General features: G+C 38.3%; 1 protein-coding gene across 16 annotated transcripts in view; it reads right to left on the bottom strand.

The window, feature by feature from the left end:
• The window catches only part of FMR1 (FMRP translational regulator 1), a 50,540-nt gene that overhangs the window by 14,960 nt on the left and 12,400 nt on the right, over positions 1 to 23,180 (bottom strand). For 3 of the 16 annotated variants that reach the window (XM_042973833.1, XM_042973825.1, XM_042973828.1), the window contains exons 3-16: positions 22,184 to 22,277; positions 19,583 to 19,654; positions 19,164 to 19,312; positions 18,391 to 18,484; positions 18,189 to 18,305; positions 15,803 to 15,973; positions 15,634 to 15,712; positions 11,922 to 12,031; positions 10,796 to 10,930; positions 10,198 to 10,260; positions 7,818 to 7,904; positions 5,119 to 5,314; positions 3,395 to 3,577; positions 2,603 to 2,685 (exon numbers count right to left, since the gene is read on the bottom strand). In XM_042973833.1, coding sequence (XP_042829767.1) covers positions 2,603 to 2,685; positions 3,395 to 3,577; positions 5,119 to 5,314; positions 7,818 to 7,904; positions 10,198 to 10,260; positions 10,796 to 10,930; positions 11,922 to 12,031; positions 15,634 to 15,712; positions 15,803 to 15,973; positions 18,189 to 18,305; positions 18,391 to 18,484; positions 19,164 to 19,312; positions 19,583 to 19,654; positions 22,184 to 22,277 — 1,633 coding nt within the window. The other 13 variants (XM_042973840.1, XM_042973837.1, XM_042973838.1 and 10 more) reach the window with 9 other exon arrangements.

The following is a 23,180-nucleotide window of genomic DNA, read 5'->3' as shown; positions in this document are numbered from 1 at the left end:
TAAAACAAGTTATAGTTGTTATATACACAGACCATATCCTATTGTAATCTGTAATTGGCCTGACAAGAAATTTAAGCCTGAAGTGTAAGTTCCACGTGTTAAAAGGGGAAATGTGGGTGAGAATAGAAGAAGTGCAAGAAATTAAGGTCAGGTAGGAGCTTTATTTAGTTTATGATTTTAAAACACTCTTCTTCTTTAACTGGAACACACTGGTCATCTCACTGCGTCCAAAGTTAGACAAAAACTCACAATCCTACCGTGTCTTCTTCTAAGCAGAAGAAAACAGTGAGAAAGAAATAATTAAAATGAATTACTATTACCAATTACGATAATACATACTTATAATACCAGAGTTCAAAAGAATGGGTTTGTGGAACCCAAGAGGGACACAAAGTGATGCCTTCCTATTTCACCTTTACCAAGGGCAGAACTCGACGAAGGTGGTAACTAGCCTTAGTTTACACCTTAATTATCTACCATGGGTCTGATCAACTTTCTCTACTGAGGCTCCCACTGTCTTACAGTAGAAAAATCTGTGTTGGTTTCTTATAGCTTGTTCAGTAAGGCAGGGCAGATGATCGTACAATTTGAACTCTGTCTGAAGAATAGTAACGGTACAGGGAAATCTGATAACACTAACGCGTGGAAGGACTGGACTCCCAAGATGCGTGTAAAGAGGAAGGTAATTCAGAAATGATATTCTAAGATTTGTATAACAGTTTAAGTAGCAACACGGAACACTTAAAACACTGCTAACAGAATTCCAGATGCTGTATAAAAAGAAGATAATATTGACCAATGGGCTTAAAACAACTAGAAATATCGATCTGTTTCAAGTGCAAATGCTACATATGTCAGAATGGCTTGCCGTAATTTCAAAGTGCATTTAACTGTTGGTTACGGTGTGTATTTTTTTAATGTTTATTTATGAGAGAGAAAGAGCGCGTGCACGTGAGCGAGCGAGCACACGCGCACACTCGAGCATTGGGGAGGGGCAGAGCGAGGAAGACAGAGCATCCCAAGCAAGCTCTGTGCTGACAGCAGAGAGCCCAACTCCGGGCTCGAACCCACAAACCGTGAGATCATGACCTGAGCCGAAGTCAGACGCTTAACCGACGGAACCACCCAGGCGCCCCTCAGTGTATATTTTGAAGTGTTTGGTTGTCAAGGGTTTAGTGCTTTGATTTGGATCTATTCCCCTACACAAAAATGCAACCTTTTTATTTGATGCTCTGTTTTACTCTGAAGTATAATTATGAATATGCACCCTTTTCAACTCATACGATCAGATTGCCAACTTCATCCAACATGTCACTTTAAGTGGGTAATGACAAGATTGGCACATAAATGCCTTACATCTTTGTAAAGCCCATGTATGTACAGTATTCCAGCAACCTCTTTATCTAGGCCTAAGGTCTTTTCTATGCTGCTCCTTAAGTACTTGCCAACAGTTAACACCTACTTAGGTCTTATTCTGTCATGAAGTTTCTGCTGTTAAAAAGCATCTCACTAATTTTGGGTGTTGCTCCCAAACCAATCCGTAGTCAGTAAGGAACCGTAACTACTTGGATTAAGAATTAAGAGTTAAAGTGGGCATCTGAGTGGCTCAGTCAGTTGAGCATCCGACTCTCAGTTTCGGCTCAGGTCATGATCCCACGGTTCGTGAGTTCGTGCCTGACGTCGGGTTCTGTGCTGACAGTGCAGAGCCTGCTTGGGGTTTTCTCTCTCCCTCTCTCTCTGCCCTTACCCTGCTGGGTGCTGTCTCAGTCTCTCTCAAAATAAATAAACTTAAAAAAAAAAGATGAATTAGGAGTTAAAGAAGTAGAGGAGAATATGGGTTCTGGAAATCAGACACCAGGGTTCAAATATCACTCCACTGTACGCTAACTATGGCACCTCTTGGCAAAGGACCGAATCTTTCTAAGCTTCAAGTTTACTCGCCTATAGAATAGACAAATGAAACTACCTCAGGGGGCTGCTGTAAGATTAAAGGAGATAACACACACACAAAGCACTCAGGAACGGTGCCAGACAAGCTCGGGTAATTTTAAAAATTATTTAACAATGGGTTCAGCGTAGGTGATGACCCACTGAGGTGGGATTCTCAGGATAGAGACTGGCTATGAACAAGCAGCTGACAGATTCAGCATGTACTAGCTGAACATGATCAGCCCTGTCTGTCACGATTATTACCTAGGAGACAGACACCTTCTTTTCCTCACTTTCTAGAGAGGACCCCCTAGCCCTGCACCTCAGGGGAGGAGGGATCCACAGGGCTTGCCTGGGTTTCTCTCTCATTACATTCCAGGATGTTCCTTTGCTCAGGGGAATTGGGAGGAACCACCAATGTGGTAATGTGGTCCTAATGGGCTCTCAAAGTCTTCACAAATGCTTAAGACTGCATATTCTCTAGAGAAATCTTCTTTGAACACTTGTCACAAAGATCTAAGATTGCCCACAGTTGTGATGTTGAAAGGAAAATACTTCACGTGTACCAGTATTGCAACTTTTGAACATGTTTAAAAATCAAGCAAAACCAACTTCTACATGTCAAACTGCAGCAATTCAAATAATTTAGAGGTAAAGAGACGCACAGCTTTACCTGGAGGGATCCATCTCCTGTTCTTCCTTTAGCCTCTCTTGGATTACGCGGGCGATTATCGGTTCGGGAGTGATCGTCGTTTCCTATAGGGTCATTTTCAAAAGGATCAACAGTTACTGACTTTGGCATGCTTATTGGAAGTTCTTTATCCCTATGTTCTCAACTTATTCAGACCCCGGAATCGAAAATATATAATCAACAACCTAGTGATTCCAGCCACACAATGCTTAGAAATCTAGCATGCTACCCAGAGACGATATTTCAAAGGCATTACAATTCTGCATCCACTGTGTTATTGGTCAACCAGTGCTAACGATCAGATGTTATGTGTAGAATCCCCAAAGAAGCTGAACTAGTTACCAGTGTTTGTTCATATATTTATGCCACCCAAGCCATAGGAAGGCTGTCTAATGTTCTGTCGATCACTGCTGAGCCTTTCGTCAGGTGACCAGTAGTACAAAACAGGAGAAATGGGGTTTCAGTGACATGTCCTTGAATCAGCAAGGTTTCTCACAGAACTTCAGACAGTTGTGACAATTCACCTTTATTTATTAAGAAATGAAAACTGAGGAGTCTGGGTGGCTCCATCAGTTGAGCGTCTGACTTGGTTTCAGCTCAGGTCATGATCTTGTAGTTCGTGGGTTGAGCTCCGCATCGGGCTCTGTGCTGACACCGTGGAGCCTGCCCGGGATCCTTTCTCCCTCTTTCTCTCTGCCCCACCCTGGCCGCGTCTCCCTCTCGAAATAAATAAATGAAAAAAAATTACAAGAAAGGAAATGGAAACCTCTGTACCTTTGAAGCCACCTCCGCGTCCTCTTCCTCCCTGTCCTCTTCCTCCACCACCACGCCGTCGACCGTCTCCTCTGCGCAGAAAGTTCTCCCTCTCTTCCTCTGTTGGAGCTAATGACCAATCACTGAGTTCATCTCTGTGGTCAGATTCTGTTTCAGAAGCATTTGATGCTTCAGAATTAGTTCCTATCGAGAGTTAAAAGTTATATACCGTTGTCCGACTTAAAAAAAAAAGTTAGGTTAACAGAAGCTTCCAGAGACGTTTCAGGGGTAATCCAATACTCTTCCCAAATTTATAAGCCCAAAGAGTATGATCACCTTCCATTTTGTAAAACTAATTATCTTAAATTCAAAATGAAGGGTTTCACAATGTTTGACATAATTTTGGTTTTAAACATTTTTGGTTCTCGTTAAGAAGAATAAAAGGTATTTTATTAACCATCTAAGTTCAAACCTGAGTATGCCACATCATTAAACAGCTGTGTTCCTTTAAACATCTGCGCTCTCTGGAGGAAAAGTTGTCTACAACAGTTAAATGCAATACCTTGATAAGCAAAACCTCTATAAAGAGAGTTCCTTTTAACAAGGTTTGGCCCAGGGACAGAGGGGAATGCATACATTTTGCTCACCTCTGAGAGGGTGGCAAAGACCACCATGGCAACTGTCTCAGGGAAGGGTCTTTTGTGGAATCAGGGATTGAACTTAGCTCAAGGGGGATGTGCTCACCTGGTCCACAACCTTCCCTCCCACTCCCACTGGAATAATTTATCATTAATAAAGGCATTATTAAGATAAACTCATTATGCGTGAGGGGTGGGTTAATGATACAGGGGATGGGAGTGGGGGAAAAGAGCTCCACGGTGAGGTGGGACTCCAACAGCAAAAAGAACACACTGTTGGGAGAGGGGTTAGGGGTTAGGTTCAAGGTTGGCCTTAGGAGTAGGTGTCTCTCTCCCCCACTCCAGAATATCAACTCTACTACCTCTCTCTCTTCCTCTGTTGGAGCTAATGACCAATTATAGCTTCACCATTATAGCTTCTTTCCTGTGGATCTTGAAGGCTTTTCCATCTTAAAGAGTTCCTTTTTGAAATGCAAATATTTGTGAGATGGATTATACCTTATACCATTATTAGCAAGTTACATAGTAGATACACAGTTGAGCAAGAAAGACAGTAGGCACTGGCAGGTGGGGACAGTGTTGTTCAGTGAAAGGTACTGGGAGAGAAGAAAGAAGCACTGACAGAAGAGCTGGGAAGGCAAAGAGAAACTCTGCCTGCTTCTTGACTGTGCCTAGGGCTGACTTTGGCCATGACACTCAAAATCCCCTTATGAGCCATAGGATGCAGAGCCCTGATTTACACAGTCCATCCAGCAAGTATGACCAGCACATGCCTGACAAAAAATGAGCCACAGTACACAAATGAAAAAAATTTTGGCTATACAGTAATAAAATCAGGAAAGGCCTTAAGAAAGTCATCAACACACAAGGGCTTAAAGCAGATTTATCCCCAGTCAGAACATGGACAGAACTCACACCTGCCCTGTAAACTGTGTGTGGTATCATCAGTTTTTAAGTCTAGGTCTCTTGCAACACAATTTGACCCACTGTGAATTGGAAACCATGTAGTGAGAAACCGTTATAATGGGGTTCTAATGAATATTAGAGATTAGCAGCTATTAAGTCTAGGAACAGATAAAGTTACTGAGTAAAATGCTTAGTTTGTACCTGAAGTATATCCAGGACCGCGTCTGCCGTGCCCCCTATTTCTGTAAGGTCTACTACCTCGACCCATTCCTTGACCATCATCAGTCACATAGCCTTTTTCCTTATCTGTACGATTTGGTGGTGGTCTAGAACTAGCTCCAATCTGTCGCAACTGCTCATCAATTTGTAATCTCTCCAAACGCAACTGGTCTACTTCCTATTTAAAATATACAAGATAACAGTAAAAATAATTTGACATTTTACTTAATAATACCTTTCTCCTTTTCATCAGATAAAAAAATATACTGGAAATATTTCAATTTCAGCTCTAAATTTATAGTAAACACTGTTACACAGAATTATCAGGAAATTGAATGGTCTCCTTACAAAGAAAAATTACTATAGATAACAGATTATTGATGACCATGATTAGAGATATAACAAAAATACTCAGCATTAAAATTCTACTGAATAGAATTTGACGTTGTTTGATTTGGCGCTACAATCCAATAGAATCTCTTAACGCACAGATACGCTAGTTTGGGGACTTCTTGATGACAGGATATCGAATAAAGCAACTCTAAAATACAGGCAAATGACAGTTAAGGCTTACCCAGCTAACCTTAAAAATCACACACTGTAAATAATCTTAATTGAAATATATTTGCCAGTTAATATCTTAATTTATGAAGCACTGAGTTTGAGCTATCGTCTGCTTTCAAAGAAAATATCCTATGGTACATCTTTGGATGCAATTGTACAATTAAGGAAAAGTTATTTCCAATGAACTGAAAAATGCTCACATGCCTTATATGGTGGGCGGGGGGACGACTATTTAAGAGCTGACCAAACAAGTTCGGTCTTAACATCATGCCTTGAAACCTCTTAAAGACTGCAGCCCTGCTAGAACGAGTACAATGAACAGTATTGATGTCGATCAAAATATACACCCGGGGTCCACTGACAGACCATTACACACAGGGCTTCGGATATGCTGGGTTCTGTCATATCCAGATAAAGTCCCAATTCTAACCCTTGTCCTTCAATCTACCCATACACATCTCCTTTACTGGCTTTAGGGAACTGGATCTGTAACTCTAGTGGTACCGGGTGTCTGAGTAAAGCACAGGCCATCACAGGGACTGTCTACGTGGACAGTCACTGGATAAGCCCCTGTGTTAAGCTAAGGTCTTAATCTTGCTTGTGGAAGCTTCTGGAAAGGAAAGGGCAGATAGTTTGATCTGTGCTCTGAATCAGAATTTCTGTTTTACGAAGGACCTGAGCAAAGGAGAGACTGCGTGAGTGGCTTACTCCAAGAGTATAGTTATAGCTCATGGAATGGGTGGGTGTATCTTGCAAAACAGAATGGTGGTCCAGGTTATCCCACTGGGGCAAAGCAGTCACCTTTTGGTGAGAGATGCCAGGCCCAATCAAGGGAAGATCTGGTGATGGAAAGAATGGCAACAGGACAGCTGCTGATAACCAAAGATATTCAATTGTGAAGAGTAAGTAAAAAGATCTAAAAAAGAACATTAGTCAAAAGAACAAGGGATTGGTTACAGTGCAACCCTAACTCTCCAGGTCATTGGAATTCTGTAAGCTAAGAATATGAAGAAACACATACAACAGATTACAAATAAAACACACTTTAAAACAAAAACAAAGAAGCAAACCAACGGGGTACCCTACCCATGCAAACCTTGCTGGATGAAACCTTCCCATTTTCAATTAGTAACTGACCACCAGAAGGAGGAATGCAATGCCTAGCTATTGCACTTTTTCCATCCTTATTTGCATCCAAGTCAAAACTGTTTCTTTCTTTCAAGAAATCAGCAAAAATGTTAAGATAGCATCATAAATAAAATAGGAAGTTAGATTATTTTTAAAATACTATTTAGTGCCACCAGTCACTTGTAATTTTGATGTATATGGATATAAAGAAGAAATTAGAACAGTGACATGGGTAAGACTCCATTTCATTGAATTATAGAACATTCAGGCCAAAAGAAATTTTAAAAACCATCAGGTATAGGGAGAAGTGACTTGCCTAAAGTCACATAAGCTAGTTCATGGCAGAAGACAGACTAGAAGCAAATCACTACACTGCCAATTAAAGTGCTCTTTCCACTATACCTTGTGGCCTCCTACTTCCTGATTTCCAGTTGGCAATCTAGGAGGCATAACTGTACAAATACTAACTACAACGAGCATCAACAAGACACAAATTGTTTACATTCTGTATAACGGAGCATAGAGAAAAATACAAGGGGGTAAACGTTTAAACATAGGACTTCATAAAACACTGGGATTTCCTTGATAAATGACATAAAAGGGACAAACAAAGCCAAGTGTTACAGACACAAAATTTAGCCTGGAAAAAAGTCACAAAGGCTAGAAAGGATCAACTGAATGAAAAGGCTATGTACAGGAGTATCTAAATTGAGTGTAAGGGTTAAACAGAAGAATAATGGGAAATAAGGGAATTCATTGAGAACTGGGATACCGGTCCTTAGATTTATGATGACAGAAAACTGACTTTTGTTTTCAGAAAGAATATAATATAATAAGCAAAACAAAGCGAGTATTTTCTCTATTACCTTTTACAGGTCATTCATTGTAATGTATAGGCTAGAATGAACCTTCACTGATGAAAGATAGACTGTGGAGTTTTTATATGTTAGCACAAAAGGATCAGAAGTTAAAATTCTTCTTGTTCTCACCTTTAAATAGTTCAGGTGATAATCCAGAAGAACAGTGGCATTAGCAATGCTGTCCTTTGTTCCCACAAAAACAAATGGTACCATACCCTGAAAAATAAATGGCAACAATGATCCTATAATATTAATAATGGATTAATCTGAAAAAATGCAAATAATGACTAAATTCCTAGCACAGGGCCTGACAAACAGTAGGCACGTAAATGTTTGTTGAAAATATAAAGCAACATCTAGAAACAAAAGTAGTCGGTATATTTTACACATCTACTGTAATGATAAATCAATATGGCAACCTCTTGAGTGCAACAGATTATTGTGTTTTAAAGACTACTATTAAATGTTGGCAAAATCACAAATTATGTAATTCCAAAGTATACAAGCTCTGACAGGAGATGCATAAACAAAACAGATACTTTAAAATAAAATAAAATAATTAATATACTACAGGTTTTATCTAGATCAGATTCTTTAAAGAGAAATTCAAAGTTAAATACTAGGGCACAGAAGTAAAAACTAAATCAATCTTGCTAACCAAGTCAAGAGTACCAACAAAACACAAACAAAAAGAATTAGAATAAATTAAAAGGAACTAATTATTCTGTGTGGGATGGGGAGGGGCAGAGGCAGATTGATGAGCACAAACTTTAGCATTTCGATCCATTTTAATACTGTACTCTAAAAATAGTAAAAGGTAGAATCATATGGAAAATTTGATCTTTTCTCAATGGTACTACTTTCATATAGAGATATATTTTTAAAAAGGAGTATATTAAAATTTTATACTGCTAGCCCATCAGTACAAATGAGAAAAAAATTTTTTCTAGTCACAAGTTATAGGTGTCGTGCAAACTAATACCTGGCAGTTATGACATTCAAAGTTTGATGATACTTCATTTTACTACTGAAGAAATACATATGATTGCTGATATTCACACATGACTATAGTAAACCATACGGTGGCTTTGACGAGGATATAATTTTCTAGGCAAAGTTTCTAAGTATGAAAAGCCAAGACGCTGTCTCTTTAGTAAGTATCACTCTTTGAAAAAGAGCATTCATTTGATAGGTGTGACTGCTTTTGCTTGCCTGCTCAGTAGACAGCATCTTAAATGTATGTGAGGCTGGAACAGGTTTTTTTCTTTTCCCTTCCACATGAACCTGGCTGTTGACGGGGAACAAAACTGAACAATTAGGAAATACTGCTTGTAGAATGACCTTCATTTGGTAGGCAAGGCACCGCTTCCTAGTAGCAACGATCACCTAAGAGTCAGGTGCCACAGAAGACCCATGGGCTTCATATGGGTTTTTGTTTGCATTGAGTAACACATAGACTACTGAAATAATCAGGACTATGAATCAGATCTCCTTTCCTCACAAACACTTTTGACTGTTTTTTTCCCCGACTGATGTCGTTACAGAAGCAGTTAAATCTTATTATTTTCCAAAATGTCATATAATGAAATGCTACACTCTTCCCTCTGGATCATGTATGACCAAAATAAACCTTAAAACCTTATGCCACAGATTTAGTCTGATCAACTTTGCAGCAAATAATTTTACAACGTTTTCCCTTTTCCCCATGTCCAAACTGTTGTACCCAAGTGCCACTCTAATTTGAGCACATCACTAGTGGACCAGAATAGTAAATTAAAACAAAGATGGGCAAGAGCACAATGGTGGCCTTCAATATAGACACCCGGAGAAAGGGACTCCCTGACTGGCGTAAGAACTGGGCTCCCCAGCAGAGAGGAATATCCGATCCACTTGTGGTTATATGTCCCTTTATAAAATGGCATTTTTGCTTTTAATCTCTGGTAAGTCATAACATTTTCCCCATAAACAGGTCTCTCTGGCCACTTAGGGAGCCCTATCCTCAAGGAACTCATGATGTGGCCAAAGAGATTCACCAGTCAATGTCTATGTAGTATGTGCTGCGAGAGGGATGAACACACTGGAACACAGAAGGGGGCAAGGCTCTGGAGGGAGGGGACCTGTGGCAAGTACACAAAAGAAAGCTGCACAAGGAAAAAGGTCAAAGCAAGGTGGCGAGTTGGAAGGGGAAAGAGCGCTCTGGCAGAGGAAACAAATGCATAGAGAGAGAGAACAGTGTTCAGAGAACTCTACTTCAGTATGGCCCAAGCCGCTCTGGAGGGCAAATGGGAGGAACGATAAGAGGTGACAGTGGACAGGTGGGCATCAAAGCAAGGCCTTACAAGCAACAGGAAGGAATTTGAGCTCTCACCCCAGGGCAATGGATGAACATACCCCCAAACACTCTTCCACCATCCCCCAACCCTGATGATCATTTGTAGTCTCTCTTAACAAGGGGCATAAACATTGAAATATAAAATTAAAATGTATTTTTCAAGGAATGTTTTCCTACCTGCCAAGCCTTGAGTTCAGGTTTCTGGGATTCCCCTGCTACAATTGATGAAACCACTAACACCTAAAGCAGTATAAGGAATGCAAGTGATGTCATTAACTATAACAAATGATACACAGAAGCCTGAACGCAGGACTTTCACTGTAGGACTTCTAAACCCATTTCTAAACAGTTAGGTTAGTTCAAATATTGAAAACCAGTTTCTAAAATATGGCTCTAAGTAGTAACTAATGCATCTAACAGAAGGTACATTTTGAGCTACCACAACCTGTAAAATCTCAAGAGATACAGCATGAAAAAATGAAAGACCACCCTCAAAAGAAAAATGTGATCACTAAATGTAACCCCATATTTTATGTTTATAGCATCACATTTGTCACTGTGAATAAACTGAGAAGTAGGTAACACTTTGGTTTGTAATCTCTCATATAAGCTGGCACTTGGATTTCAAAAACAAAACAAAAAACAAAAAACAAAAAAACAAAAAACAGACGTAGCCTTATAAGCCTAACCAGAGAAAACACCTAAAACACCAATTGTGACATCTGGGTCAAAGAAATTACTTTGAGTATAATTCAAAGTGATAAATATTTCTTACCCTCTGGACTTTTGTACTGTTAGGCTGAGAAAAATGAGTGCTGTTTTCCTTTATATCTATATGTTTTTTTTCTTCTGAGGGAGTAGGTCCAACCCTTGAGTTACTGGAAGGTAGGGAATTTGGTGGCATAATTTCCTTGGTAAAAAACACAAAAGGAAAAAATGACCAATTTAAAAGACTGTATTTAGCTCCATTTTTGTATCAATGACCATGTTTTACAAATATAAATTATCATAAACACTTTTGGCAGAAAAAATTACAGAATGCAAGTATTATGCAGTAAAACGCCCAAAAGATTTAGCATCAGGTAAAAGAACCTTTCACAAAAGAAGATTCGACAATATGCGAAAATTATGGCAATCTGGGGGGATTTCAAACAGTATTGTTGTACAGAAGAGTATGTCCTTGCCTCCCCCAACCCACACAAGTACTTTTACCAAAAAGCATATATTCATGAAGGTAAAAGTGAGGATTATAACATTTAAAGACTGGGAAGAGATGCTACGCCCAGATAAAAATTTAAAGCACACAAAATAAACACACATACACACAAACTCAAAAAGCCAAAGGATGAAAGCCAGAAAACCTAACCAGTGTCCCAGCTTGGTCTCTGTCAGCAACATTAAGTAATATTTGAAAAGTGCCTCATATTCTTTTTTTTTTTTTCATATTTTATGACCATCCATTTTAAAGATTAAGAAGATTTCAAGGGATTCAAGTAACTAGTCCCAAGTCACTCTCCAACTATGACAATGACTGGCATAGTTAATTGTCAGAATTCTTACATTCCCAGTACGTGCATATTACAGAGGCCTCAAATTTACATGTTGAATAAAACATTAAGAAACTTTTATCAGACAGCGCTCCTAGGTGGCTCAGTCAGTTAAGCATCCTGCTTTTGGCTCAGGTCATAGTCTTGTGGTTTGTGAGATTGAGTCCCCGAGTCGATCTCCGTACTGACAGTGAGAAGCCTGCTTGGGATTCTCTCTCTCACTCTCACTCTCTCTCTACCCCTCCCCCGATCATTCTCTCTCTCTCTCTCTCTCTCTCTCTCTCTCTCAAAGTAAATGCACTTAAAAAGAAACCTTTTATCAGACAGACTAGAAACACATGCACTACAACATACCTCTTCTTGGGGAACACTTTTCTCATTTTCAGCCTCAATTCTCACCCTCACGACTCCTGACTTGTCCACAATTTCCTGAATCAGTTTTCCATTTTTTCCTATTACTTTGCCTAAGTGAAGAAGTGAATAATTCATGTTTGGTTTTACAATCGATCTCAAACCAGTAAGCACTCTCCGCCTGTAAACTATCACATTATATATAAAACTGTAAGATTTCAGGGCGCCTGGGTGGCTCAGTCAGTTGAACATCCAACTCTGGATTTCGGTTCAGGTCACGATCTCCCGGCTCGTGGGTCCAAGCCCCATGTCGGCTCTCTCTAAATAAATAAACTTAAAAAAGTGTAAGATTTCAAAAGCGAACCAAAACAGAAACTCTTTTCAAAAAGAGTTCAACTGGTTTGTTTCGTTAACTTGTCACTGTTTAAACTATTTTGGTAAAGTGTCAGAGGTATTTACATCTCATGAACTGATGGGGTAATTTTGAATCTTTAAGGAAGTTCAAAGATAGGGTCCTATTTTGCATAAAAGGGTATACTTGAAACTTGCTACAGTGGCATGTATCACTCTGCAAAATTCTGTGAAAGGAATTAAGGGAAAGGACCCATACTAGAAAATACATTTGCTTATTCATTCAACAATTTCAGTTCTATCTGTACCTGATTTAAACCTGCTTTTCTGCCCATGGTAAATATTTTTAGAGTTTCATATGGCACATTTATAAAAGATACTCCAAGTCTCAAAGTGATTTAAGCAGCTATACAAACACCTAAAAGAAGTGCACATTCTTGAGGCCAATGTGTTAACATGATATTACTTCTGTGCATCGCTCATAGATTTTATCAGTATATTAAAAGGTGAGGTACGATTTCTTAATCTTTTATTAGTCACAGAATGAAAGATTAGGAAGTCGCACTTTAAGATAACTCAAAATCACAATGAGAAAACTTAAACCAGTTTGAGATTAACTATTGTTCAATAACATCTGTTAAAACTCCAAAGACGTCAAATATCAGTAATTAACAGGCACTCTTCCCCTCATTTTGTAAAACTGAATCAATCATAGCCTTAACCGGGAAATGACTGCTTTCATAGCCATCAGCATGCATTAGTGTAAAGCAAGACACTACAAATAAAAGAAGTACTGGTTTTAGAATTTGACATGTGAATTACCTGGGATTCTAAGAGCCGGCCCTCCCAAGGCACCTAAGGCACCCCTACACTGGCCAGGTCCATCACGTGCTTGCTCTACCACCTTAGCAAAGGCAGGAATAGGGGAAAAACTGGAAGCCCAAATTTGCTTGGAGTTAATCCTAGATATCAGAACCTAGGGAAAAGGCCTCACAGTAGGATCTTGTGGTTCATCTGATCAGCATAACCTTGGCCCTCTAGCCGTATCTTGCAGCCTCACTCACCCTCATAACCTCTTTTGATTGGTCAGTGGTCAGGGAACAAAACTGACACTAAATCAGGATTCCTGACATAGGTAGGTCCTTTCATCAATTATTTCTGCTTCTCTTCTCTTCAAATGAAAGAGGTGGGGGGGGGGGGCGGGGAGAGAGAAGTTGTATGGAGTCATCCCACAGTTCATTTTTAATCTAGAAAATTTGGATTTTCGTGAATGAATGCTGATTTTAATAAATATCTAAACGAGTTAGGAAAGAAAAATGAGTTTGTCACATGTTGCTATTAATATCTTAACCATCCTGAGTATTGTGTGTTAACTATAGCTAACAAAATAATTAAACGAATTCACTGTCAAAGTGGGGTGAAAAACAAGCAAATTTTCAGAAAAGAATTGACAATCCGTGTACATACTAGAGTTTGTGAAAAATAGAGATCATAAATCATATACAGTGTGACCCCAAGAAAACTCATTCAATACTAATTAGACATCTCCCTAAAGATCTGCCTGGCCAAATCTTTTACAAAAATGCTTTCTGAAAACTCTCAACATTCCCAGTATTGTAGTAGACAATCTCTAAAACAGAACTGTCTTATTGTACTCACTAGAAACTAAACAAAACCCAGGCTGATCATACTTCAGCAGGCTTTCTTTCTGTTGAAAGGTCAGTTCTGGGACCCTCTTCTCTTTAGGTAAGACCACAGGTAGAACCTACTTTTAATAGCAGATAATGCAATTCTGCATCACACAGTTATTTCCAAATACCAACTGACAGCTTACTACAATTCTGCTCTACTGAACTGGATGGAATTGTTCTCAATGAGAGGTAATATTTACAGAGTTCCCTACTACGTGCAGACCTTATAAGGTAATGTATATCTATCTCTAGCTTTCTTCCTACAACTTCCTGTTTAGTTATCAAAGCAACCCTGTGAGGTGGACACTATTATGACATTTTTAGAGGTAAGGAAAATAAGAGTCAAGGGGCTGAATTAGTTATAAGGTTAAATAGGTACCAAAAAGTGAAGGAGGGACCGAAATCTAAATCCAACACCTGAGAACTTTCCCCTACAGGCATCATGCCATTCCCCAAATGAACTTCAATGAATCTGACACCTAAGTTTTTGTTTGGTAATTATTGAAAAAGCAGTCTATTGGCTATATTTTATAAGAATTCCTAAATTTAAGAGAACTTTTCTAATTACAAAAGGTATGCAATTGCTTGAAAAACTGTAAACAAAAGGAAAAGAAGTATCATTAAAAACCCTACTTATTCTTAGGAAATCAGGACAGTGCTATCCATAAAACTGGTGTCCAAGTTATCTCAATAACATCACATTCTTTAGCTGTCTGTCCAACACAGTTGAATTAATAATTCTGCATTAACTTTACCAGTCTTTATCCTTTAACAAATTTTCTTCAGGAGAAGAATATTATTCCCAGTGGTTTTAATGGCATAGGAAGATGTTTATAATTCTATGCTGACAAAAAATAAAAGCAGGCTAAGCAGGACTGAAACTATGAGAACAAAATACATAGGAAATCCTTATTTTCTACTTTTTTAAACTTTCCAAAGACCTGGCATTGCTTTTTATAATCGGTTGTGATATCAAGTTCAGAAAATAAAAAATGTATAGGCAGTATGTCCCAATTTTACGTATAAATTAAAAACGTAGGTAGTGCTCTAGATAAAAACTGCACCTTATTTTGATTATGTTCTGCTAAAGACATCTGCAGCATTTGAGAGCACTGGTGAAGAGTTTCTGGTATTTGCTGGTACTTGTGATGGTGATAGTAATCAAACAATAGCACTCAAACCCCAAATGGAGAATTACTGTTAATGTTGCAAAAAGCCCCGGAGACCTTCGGAGTTACTTTTAGCTTTGCAACTTACTAGATTTAAGTAACCTACATTCAGATCTTCAACCCAGAGATAATTAAGAATGCCATCATTTCATAGCCCATCAGAGATCAAATACCAATCTCCTCCAAATTGTAAAGTCCTCAAATATCATTTGTTTTAAGGAAATATATTTAAGATATAGAAGATACACACCGAAGAGGCTGTGCAAAATTTATCCTTCCAGGCACTAGTAGGTTTGAATTAGCAAAGCAGTATCTTTTGTACACCTTCTCAGTTTTGAGCATATTTATCAAATGTTTTCTGTACACTGTAACAACAGATCATACTTCAAAGATAAAGCTTCAATTAAATGACTCTCCAAGTGGGTGAACATGGAATTCTATCGGTATAACTAAATTGTTTAACTGTTGCTTTTGTAGTGTATGTCAACGTAATTTCTGACTCACCAACTAAGTTCCTTGGAACCTGTATTACATCTTCAGCAAATTCCAGAAAGCTTCTAGCCTTTTTCACTGCATCCTGATCCTAACAGCAAAGGGGAACAGATTTAAGACAAAAGATGAGCCACATGAAATATTGTTTATTTTAGAAAAAAACTACTTAGTAAAATTTTACCTCTCCATAAATGTGAAATGTGCAGGTATCTTCATCTAAATCGATAGCAGTGACCCCGGGTACCTTTCTAGCTTGCTGAATATTAGCACCATGAGTACCAATAGCCAGACCCATCAAATCTTCTCGTACGATAAACTGCTCATGAAACCTCGAGGCAAGTTGCCTTGAACTCTGAAGAGAAATGCACATTTGATTAATATGCTTTATCAACTATTAAGACAACTGTATTTAGGTCAGCCATGTAAATTATCTTGACTCTACGTATCAGGGGCCTATAAATTACTTTCAGTTGTAAACTTTCAAGGTTTGAGAACCACCCCGCCCTCCCCGCAACAGCATAAATACTTTTTGGGTTACTGAAGGTCAATGCCATCTGAGAGATTTTTGTTAATAGCAAAGGGCTTGTTGACAAGTTTCCAAGGTAACTTTTGAAAACCTTTTGCAGGGCTGCCTTAGTTAACCAATGACATCAACCATGTTATACTTAAGAAGCAGATCAAATGTTCCCAAATAAAAACCAGCTCACTGGATCTGACAGACTCAATGTTATTTAAGTAAAAAAAGATGTTTTAACATCTTTTCAGAAAATTGTATTCACTTCATTTTTATTGAAGGATATCAGTACATATACATATTTTTTTGTTCTTTTTTTTCCCTGGCAACTGCACCATTTCTGTAACTTATCATTAAATACTGTGGTCTAGATATCCCTCTGATGAAGCGATGACATTAAAACAATACTCTCCTACCCCCACCTCCCCAACCTGAGGAAAAGAATCATAAAAAATTGTATCAAATGATTGTAGAATGTCAAAGATTTACAACTTATCTTGCAATATGCACGTGCAACCTAAAAAGAGATCAGAGTCTGTAAGACCTTGTGATCTGGATCCACAAGTATGATGAATTCTTTCAAATCTTCAGTCATGACTGAACTTACACGGAGACCCCAAACTTGTGGATAATTGCTCTCTTTAAACAGCATTATCAAAATTTAATGTTTATTTCTAGCATGCCATTAATGAAAACCAAACATATTAGTGGCTCATGTTGAAAAATGGAAATTTCGTATCTGAATATGTGGATCTCTTTAATATTAGTAGTGAGGAAAGATAGGCATGCACACGAATTTCTCAGGATTCAACGTACCTGCTAACTTGAATGTATGAGTGTAACTACTGTAAACAATTTTAAAAGTATAATATCCATTTTGTAGATTAAAAGTAACAAAATGTATCAAATATTCCTAGGGCTTTTCAAGAAGTCTTGTTTCTGAGTCCTGGTTCATTCACCTGGTTCATTCTTTTCACTGATAATTTTCTGATAAATGGTAAGCCAAAGGTATCGTAACAGATCATTTAAGAAGAATTAGATGTTTAAGAAGAGGCAGGAGTATGTTTTCCATAATACTCACAATGAAAATAAGGAGGCTTTTCTTGCCTAAAAGTTATGAGAGAATTGCTAAAGAAACCACAAATGGGTGAACACAGGGACATTAATAAAGAATGAGAGTAAAAACCAATTAAACAGACCTCCATGGCCGTAAGGACAACAAAGTAGCAAGAGGAGACAGGAACGTCTCCTCTCCTGTAAGAGTTCAGCAATCACGCATCAAGTGGGAAGGTGGCAAGTTTCACAGGCTATTTACAAGAATACAGCCTTAACTACCTTCTCTCTTAAAATGCAATTTGGAACTCTTTTTCTTTATTGTTTTAACTGCATGGTGTTTTCCCTCTAATGAAATGAATAATGATGAGGAACTCTGGAATCTGACAATACCTCGAATTGGGACATTAAAATCCATTTAGTTTCTATGGTAATGAATGGAAATACTAGATAGTTATCAATGAAAATAAATGTATGGTGATGGAAATTACTGGAGGATTAATAAAAGTAGATAAAATGCACCTGAAGAGACGCAATAGTAAGTTAGGGAAATAGCCTCTGGCAGGAATCTGAAGACAGGAGTTTTAAAGAGTGACAACCAATTAGAATGAAGAAGTTCTATACCCTTTTAAACAGAGATAAACATACATAATGAAAGGAATATGATTAGATATTTAAATACTCTCTAGTACTTATATGATAACATGTTATATGGAAGAAGCATTGCCTCATTTTATTAGCAGCTTTGATGAACTTCTAGACAAAGCGAGTTGACCAGAAGTTCCTTAATATACATCAACTGCTACTTAACTCTGAAGCCTCAGGCATGAAAAACTTTAGTATGATTAGGCTTTGTAGAATTTAATTTTTCCAAATATAAAATATAGGGAATTGCTAAGAAACAGTAAATAAAGGACAACCTGCCCATATTCAAGTTTTATGACTCCACAGTTATCATTTCTAGATAGCCTTACAAGCAGTGCTAGGGAAAGCCACATACCTCTAGCTGCTTACTGGCTTCTTCATTCCTCAGTATCAGAGACAGCTTAGTGCGCAGACTCCGAAAGTGCATGTCAATTAGCATGTGTGCTCGTTTTGAGGTGACTTCATTGATAGACTAACGGATATAAATCAATACCATTATTATCAAAGCAAATACTCCAAATGAAATATACCAAAATAGCCAAGTCAAAAACACTCACCAAAATGACAAGCTGATAATTCTCTGGATCGTAAGTTACAGAAAAGGCACCAACTGCCTTTTTAAAGTCCTTATGTGCCGATTCTTTGGCACACCTAGAAATAAAAAGAATATCCACTGTGAAGCTAAGATGTAGGATTAGCAACTACTAGCATAAATACGAGCAGAGATTTGCACCTAGTACAACTGTGAAATCATGGGAAACATAATGCATGCAAAATATGCTGTATCCATTTAAAAGTTTAGCCCCTTTGTCGTACATCTCTGAAATACTTAGTCCACTCCAATAATTGAGATTAAAGAGAAAGGTTCCTTTGCTGTACATCTCTGTAATACTCAGCCCAATCAAGCATTTGAGATTAGAGAAAGGAAAACACCAGTTATGCTCTTAAGAGATTAATTGTGGTCTTAGATTACCAAAGGTGACATTATTTAGGGGAGTTACTCTCCTCTGCCAAGCTTTCTTATTTCAGTTATGTAGGATTAGTCAGTAATTTTCTTGAGTTAACTGTTGAAAACTTTTGAGGATAGCTGCAGGGTACCCAATTTTGTTTGGTTGCTTCTTTTCTGTAAGAAAAACTGCTGACCAACTTACAGGCGAGAAGGAAATGTATATGAATCGGAAAGCACAAAAATTTACACACAAATGCAAGCCATTTTTTCCCCAAGTTCACTGAATTTAAAACTTGAATTCTATTATTTTAAACTTTATATTCTTTTAAATTAATTGCATATCACCTGTAAGTCCTCAGCATTTCTTGCATACCAACTTACATTTGTCGTAAGTCTTCTGGCACGTCCAGTTTGATTTTATGAAAAGTATCTTTTGTGGCAGGTTTGTTGGGATTAACTGATCGTAGACGTTCGATTGTGACAATTTCATTGTATGTAGCATCACATGCTGCATATTCTATTACATAAAACTGAGAGAAATAGATAAAGTCATGCTTGGTCATAATGTCTGAAGTAAGAACAATAGGCTATACCTAATTCAGTTATCTTTAAGCTCTCTAGAGGGAAAAAATTGTATTTGATCAACTAACACACATGAAACATACTGAACATGTGGAGAAAACATTTTAATGAAATGACAAGTTACATATCACTTTAAAATAGAAATCCACACTGAAATAGAATACATGAGTTGAGAAAAGGAAAATAGTATAAAAAATTTTAAATATGCATTTTCCTACCTCACCCTTTATCATCCTCACTTTAGCTAACCACCAACAGCAAGGCTCTTTTTCATTTGCTCTGGAATAAACCTACACAAAAATTACAACATAGATTATTTCATAATTAACATTCAGAAATCTACAGATTATCAGACAATGAAAAAAATTATTAAAATGAGCCCGGTGTCTTTCAAACCCGTATGTTTTATGCCTCAAAGTAGACTGCAACCTTACATCTAGACATAGATACATAATCAGAAACTACTTGATTAACTGGGGAAAGCCCTGTACAAAGCGCCTTCCTATTTTCTTTGTTCTATGGCAGTAATCATCAGTTCTCTGCATATGAATACTCAAGAAAAGCTGGCTGTTCATAAACCCGGGCATGCTTTCCTTGGATACTTTGTGAGCTACAAAAACGTATCTAAAAATGTACAAACTTGTTTGTGTTTTACTCTAATAAGTACCTAAGTGATTGGAAGTTATTGGCCCTGGCCTGCTGCCGGCTGCATGGTCACTAAATGAGTGAGGCCTCTGACCACTCAGCCCGCTAAGGATACCACCCTGGCAGTCATGTCTCCTGAGGCCGAAGCAAACAGAACCTGGGTCACTCTCTGGTCTCCTGTCCCCTCCCTCTCCCTGAACTCCAAAAATTGGACAACTCCATGCTGGCAATCCTCTGGATACCATTTTCCTGCTCTCACATACCGGATAGCTCTTCTAACCCATCTCTCTAGTGATCTCAAAGTTCACTTACAATGTGCAGCATGAAAGCTTTGGTGATGACACTAGCAAATCAAGGTTAACAGGAAAAGAGACAGCACAGTATACATGAAAAGAGAGAAAGACAAATACTCAGAGGCAGAAGGAACAAACAGGGAGGACGAGGGGGATAGGAAGGAGAGGACAGGTGAGGAGAGGTATAGAGCCTAAGGTTAATGAGTAACTCAAGGCTCCAACTCGTCTCCCTTTTGCAACTGAATTTAACAGTGACACAATGCAGTGACAAGTTAACTCAACCTACCTTTCTCTTTTGCCCCCATCACTTCTTCACAGTTCTGCTCTAGCCAGAGGAATAACCTCAGTTAATTGTTATATAATGCAGTGAGGTCATCCTGAGAACAGCACCTCATTGGTCCCCACGAGCCATGTGACTAAGTTGGGGAGAAAAGTTCCCTTAATCCATCACTATTTCAAGCATTCCTTATACACACACATGAAAAGACCCAGTGGTCTTGTGTCCCTTTTACAACCTAAGTTAATGGTTATACAATATAGTCAGGTATGTATCAGTGTTGGGCAACACAATGAGGCTACAGTATCTTATTGGTCACCACCTGTCATGTGACTCAGTTGGAAAAAAAAAAGTCTCCTTTGTCCCTCTAAACTTTATTAGAGCACTTCTGATACAGAGATACCAAATGTCCTAGCCTTCAGGAAGCTTGTAATCTCCTGGGGAAGTGGACAGCTAAAGGTCCTCAGGTACTGATGGTGTTAGTGTTTCCTACTAGGACACCTCACAAAACCAAGCTCAGCTCCTTATACCTGGTAGATACTGAGTACATTTTTGGCAAATAAATAGTACTTGATTCTATTTCCACTTTAGAAGGAGAAAAGAACACGGGCCTAGACATCCAGAGACCTTCCCTGAATATTCTGTAAAATTACTGCCCCATATCACCTTCCATCCTCTTAATTTTTTCTCTAGAACTTAATCTGCCATAATTATTAGCTACTCTGACTAGAATGCAACCTCAAAGGCAGGAGACTCTTCAGTTTTCGTGTACCACCTGTACCTGGCACAGGAAATAAGAATTCAAGGACCTAGTACACTTTACCTTACCTGTATATAAATGTCTATTTAGCCGCTGCCTTCATACCACAAATATTCACGAAGTTGCAAGTATTAACAAGGCATGGTAGAGAACGAAGAGAAGCAGCTTAAAATGGTGTGAGAGGGAGGAAGGAAACAACACAGACTAACTACAACATAAAGCAGACTCCAAGTGCTGTTAAGTCCCAAAAGCATTTTCAGTGGCTAGAGAAATTATAAACACAATGTTTTTGTTAATGTGGTATATCTCCAGAGCACATTTTAGTCAAAGACATGAATGGCACATGAACACAAGGTTCACAGCATGCTCAGTGAAAAGATTTTTTCCCTATATGTGTTTATACTAAAACTCATAGATGGGCTTTTAATAATACACTGGGAGGATTCGCTGCTACTTAAAGAAATTCTAGAATGCTGCTCTACTACAAGGCAAGGCATGACTTTTTTTCCTTTGTACTACTAATTTTCCTAATCCATTTTGCTTAAAACGGAGACAAAGTTGTCAGCTAACAATGTATTATTTTAATAAAGATTCAGAGATTGAAGGAAGGGACAAAAGAAGTACCAGCAGGCAAAGGAAATTAGTGGTGACTTCTAAAGATGCGCCCCGAATGCTGCTCAAGCAGCCAGTTAAGCAGCACATAGTGTTTCAACTCGGCTGTCAAAAGCACATGTCCATCGCAGCTGTAATTTTCAAGGTAGTTTTAAACAGTGTTAAAGAGAAGGGGTGCAAAAGGCTCCGGCAAATTAAACGCTCCCACTCCTCAAAGGCAGGGAAAACTTACCTCAACTTCGTCACTTTCATTTATATCTTTATTATAACCTATGGGTGGTGGGAATCTCACATCATGGAATGGAATCTGCCTCTCTGGCTGCCAGCTGCAAATAAGCAAACACATAATTATTTTACACGCTTTCTGGTTTAATGGAAACAATGACCACCACACTGCCATCAACTCTCGGCCAAACGTGAACCTCCGTTTTTCTAGTGTAAAGAAGCAAATGCTTTTAAAATAGTCAGTATTTTGCTGAGTAGGGCCTAATGGCAACGTAGAGACATTTCAACAAAGTCTGCATGCAGCACAGCAGCCTCGTAGTTCTACTTGGAATACTCCTCTAAACACAACAGATCAACATTACAATTTTCCAAACAAGTCTTTCTTCCAGTAATTTCAACCTCTAAGAGTGCTAAATGCAAGGCCACAACAGCAATTTCTTTTGATGCTTAAATTAAATGTTAGTATACGTAAGTGTTAATAACATCATCACCATACTTCTACTTGCAAAGGAATTTTAACCACATTCTAAGGACCACAGGAACTGGTCCTAAATGCCCTCTAATTCCCAAGCAAAATGGGGAAGTCAGCACATTAGCAATTCACAACTCACTTTTCCCCCTTTAAATTTTAGATCCCACGAGGTGGTCAATTCTTGCCATGGATAGCTGGCTGCTGATCAGCATGGCCTGGTAAGGTCTGCTAAACCACAGAAACCCGATGAAGACAGCCTACAGGAGTTTGGTAACTTGCCTATGTCTTTAAATTTAAGATGATATGGAACAATTTGGAAAAACACCAGGTTATTCTTTTATATCCAAAATGATATAAAATATTAAAAGACAAACTTTGCAGAAACACTGGAGGGATTCAACTGCTGCAGTCATTTCTGGTTTTTTTGTTGTTGTTGTTAAGCTTTCTTAGTAAAATCCTACTGAGAAAAGTGCTAATTAAAAAAAAAAAAAAAAAAAAGAAGAGCCATATAGAAGATAGGAGGGTAGGTAAT

The sequence above is a fragment of the Panthera tigris genome, chromosome X (genome assembly GCF_018350195.1).
Source record: "Panthera tigris isolate Pti1 chromosome X, P.tigris_Pti1_mat1.1, whole genome shotgun sequence".
In the NCBI taxonomy this organism is placed as follows: domain Eukaryota; kingdom Metazoa; phylum Chordata; class Mammalia; order Carnivora; family Felidae; genus Panthera; species Panthera tigris.
Note: the sequence above shows the minus strand (reverse complement) of the source record. Positions and strands in the feature narration are given on the sequence as shown.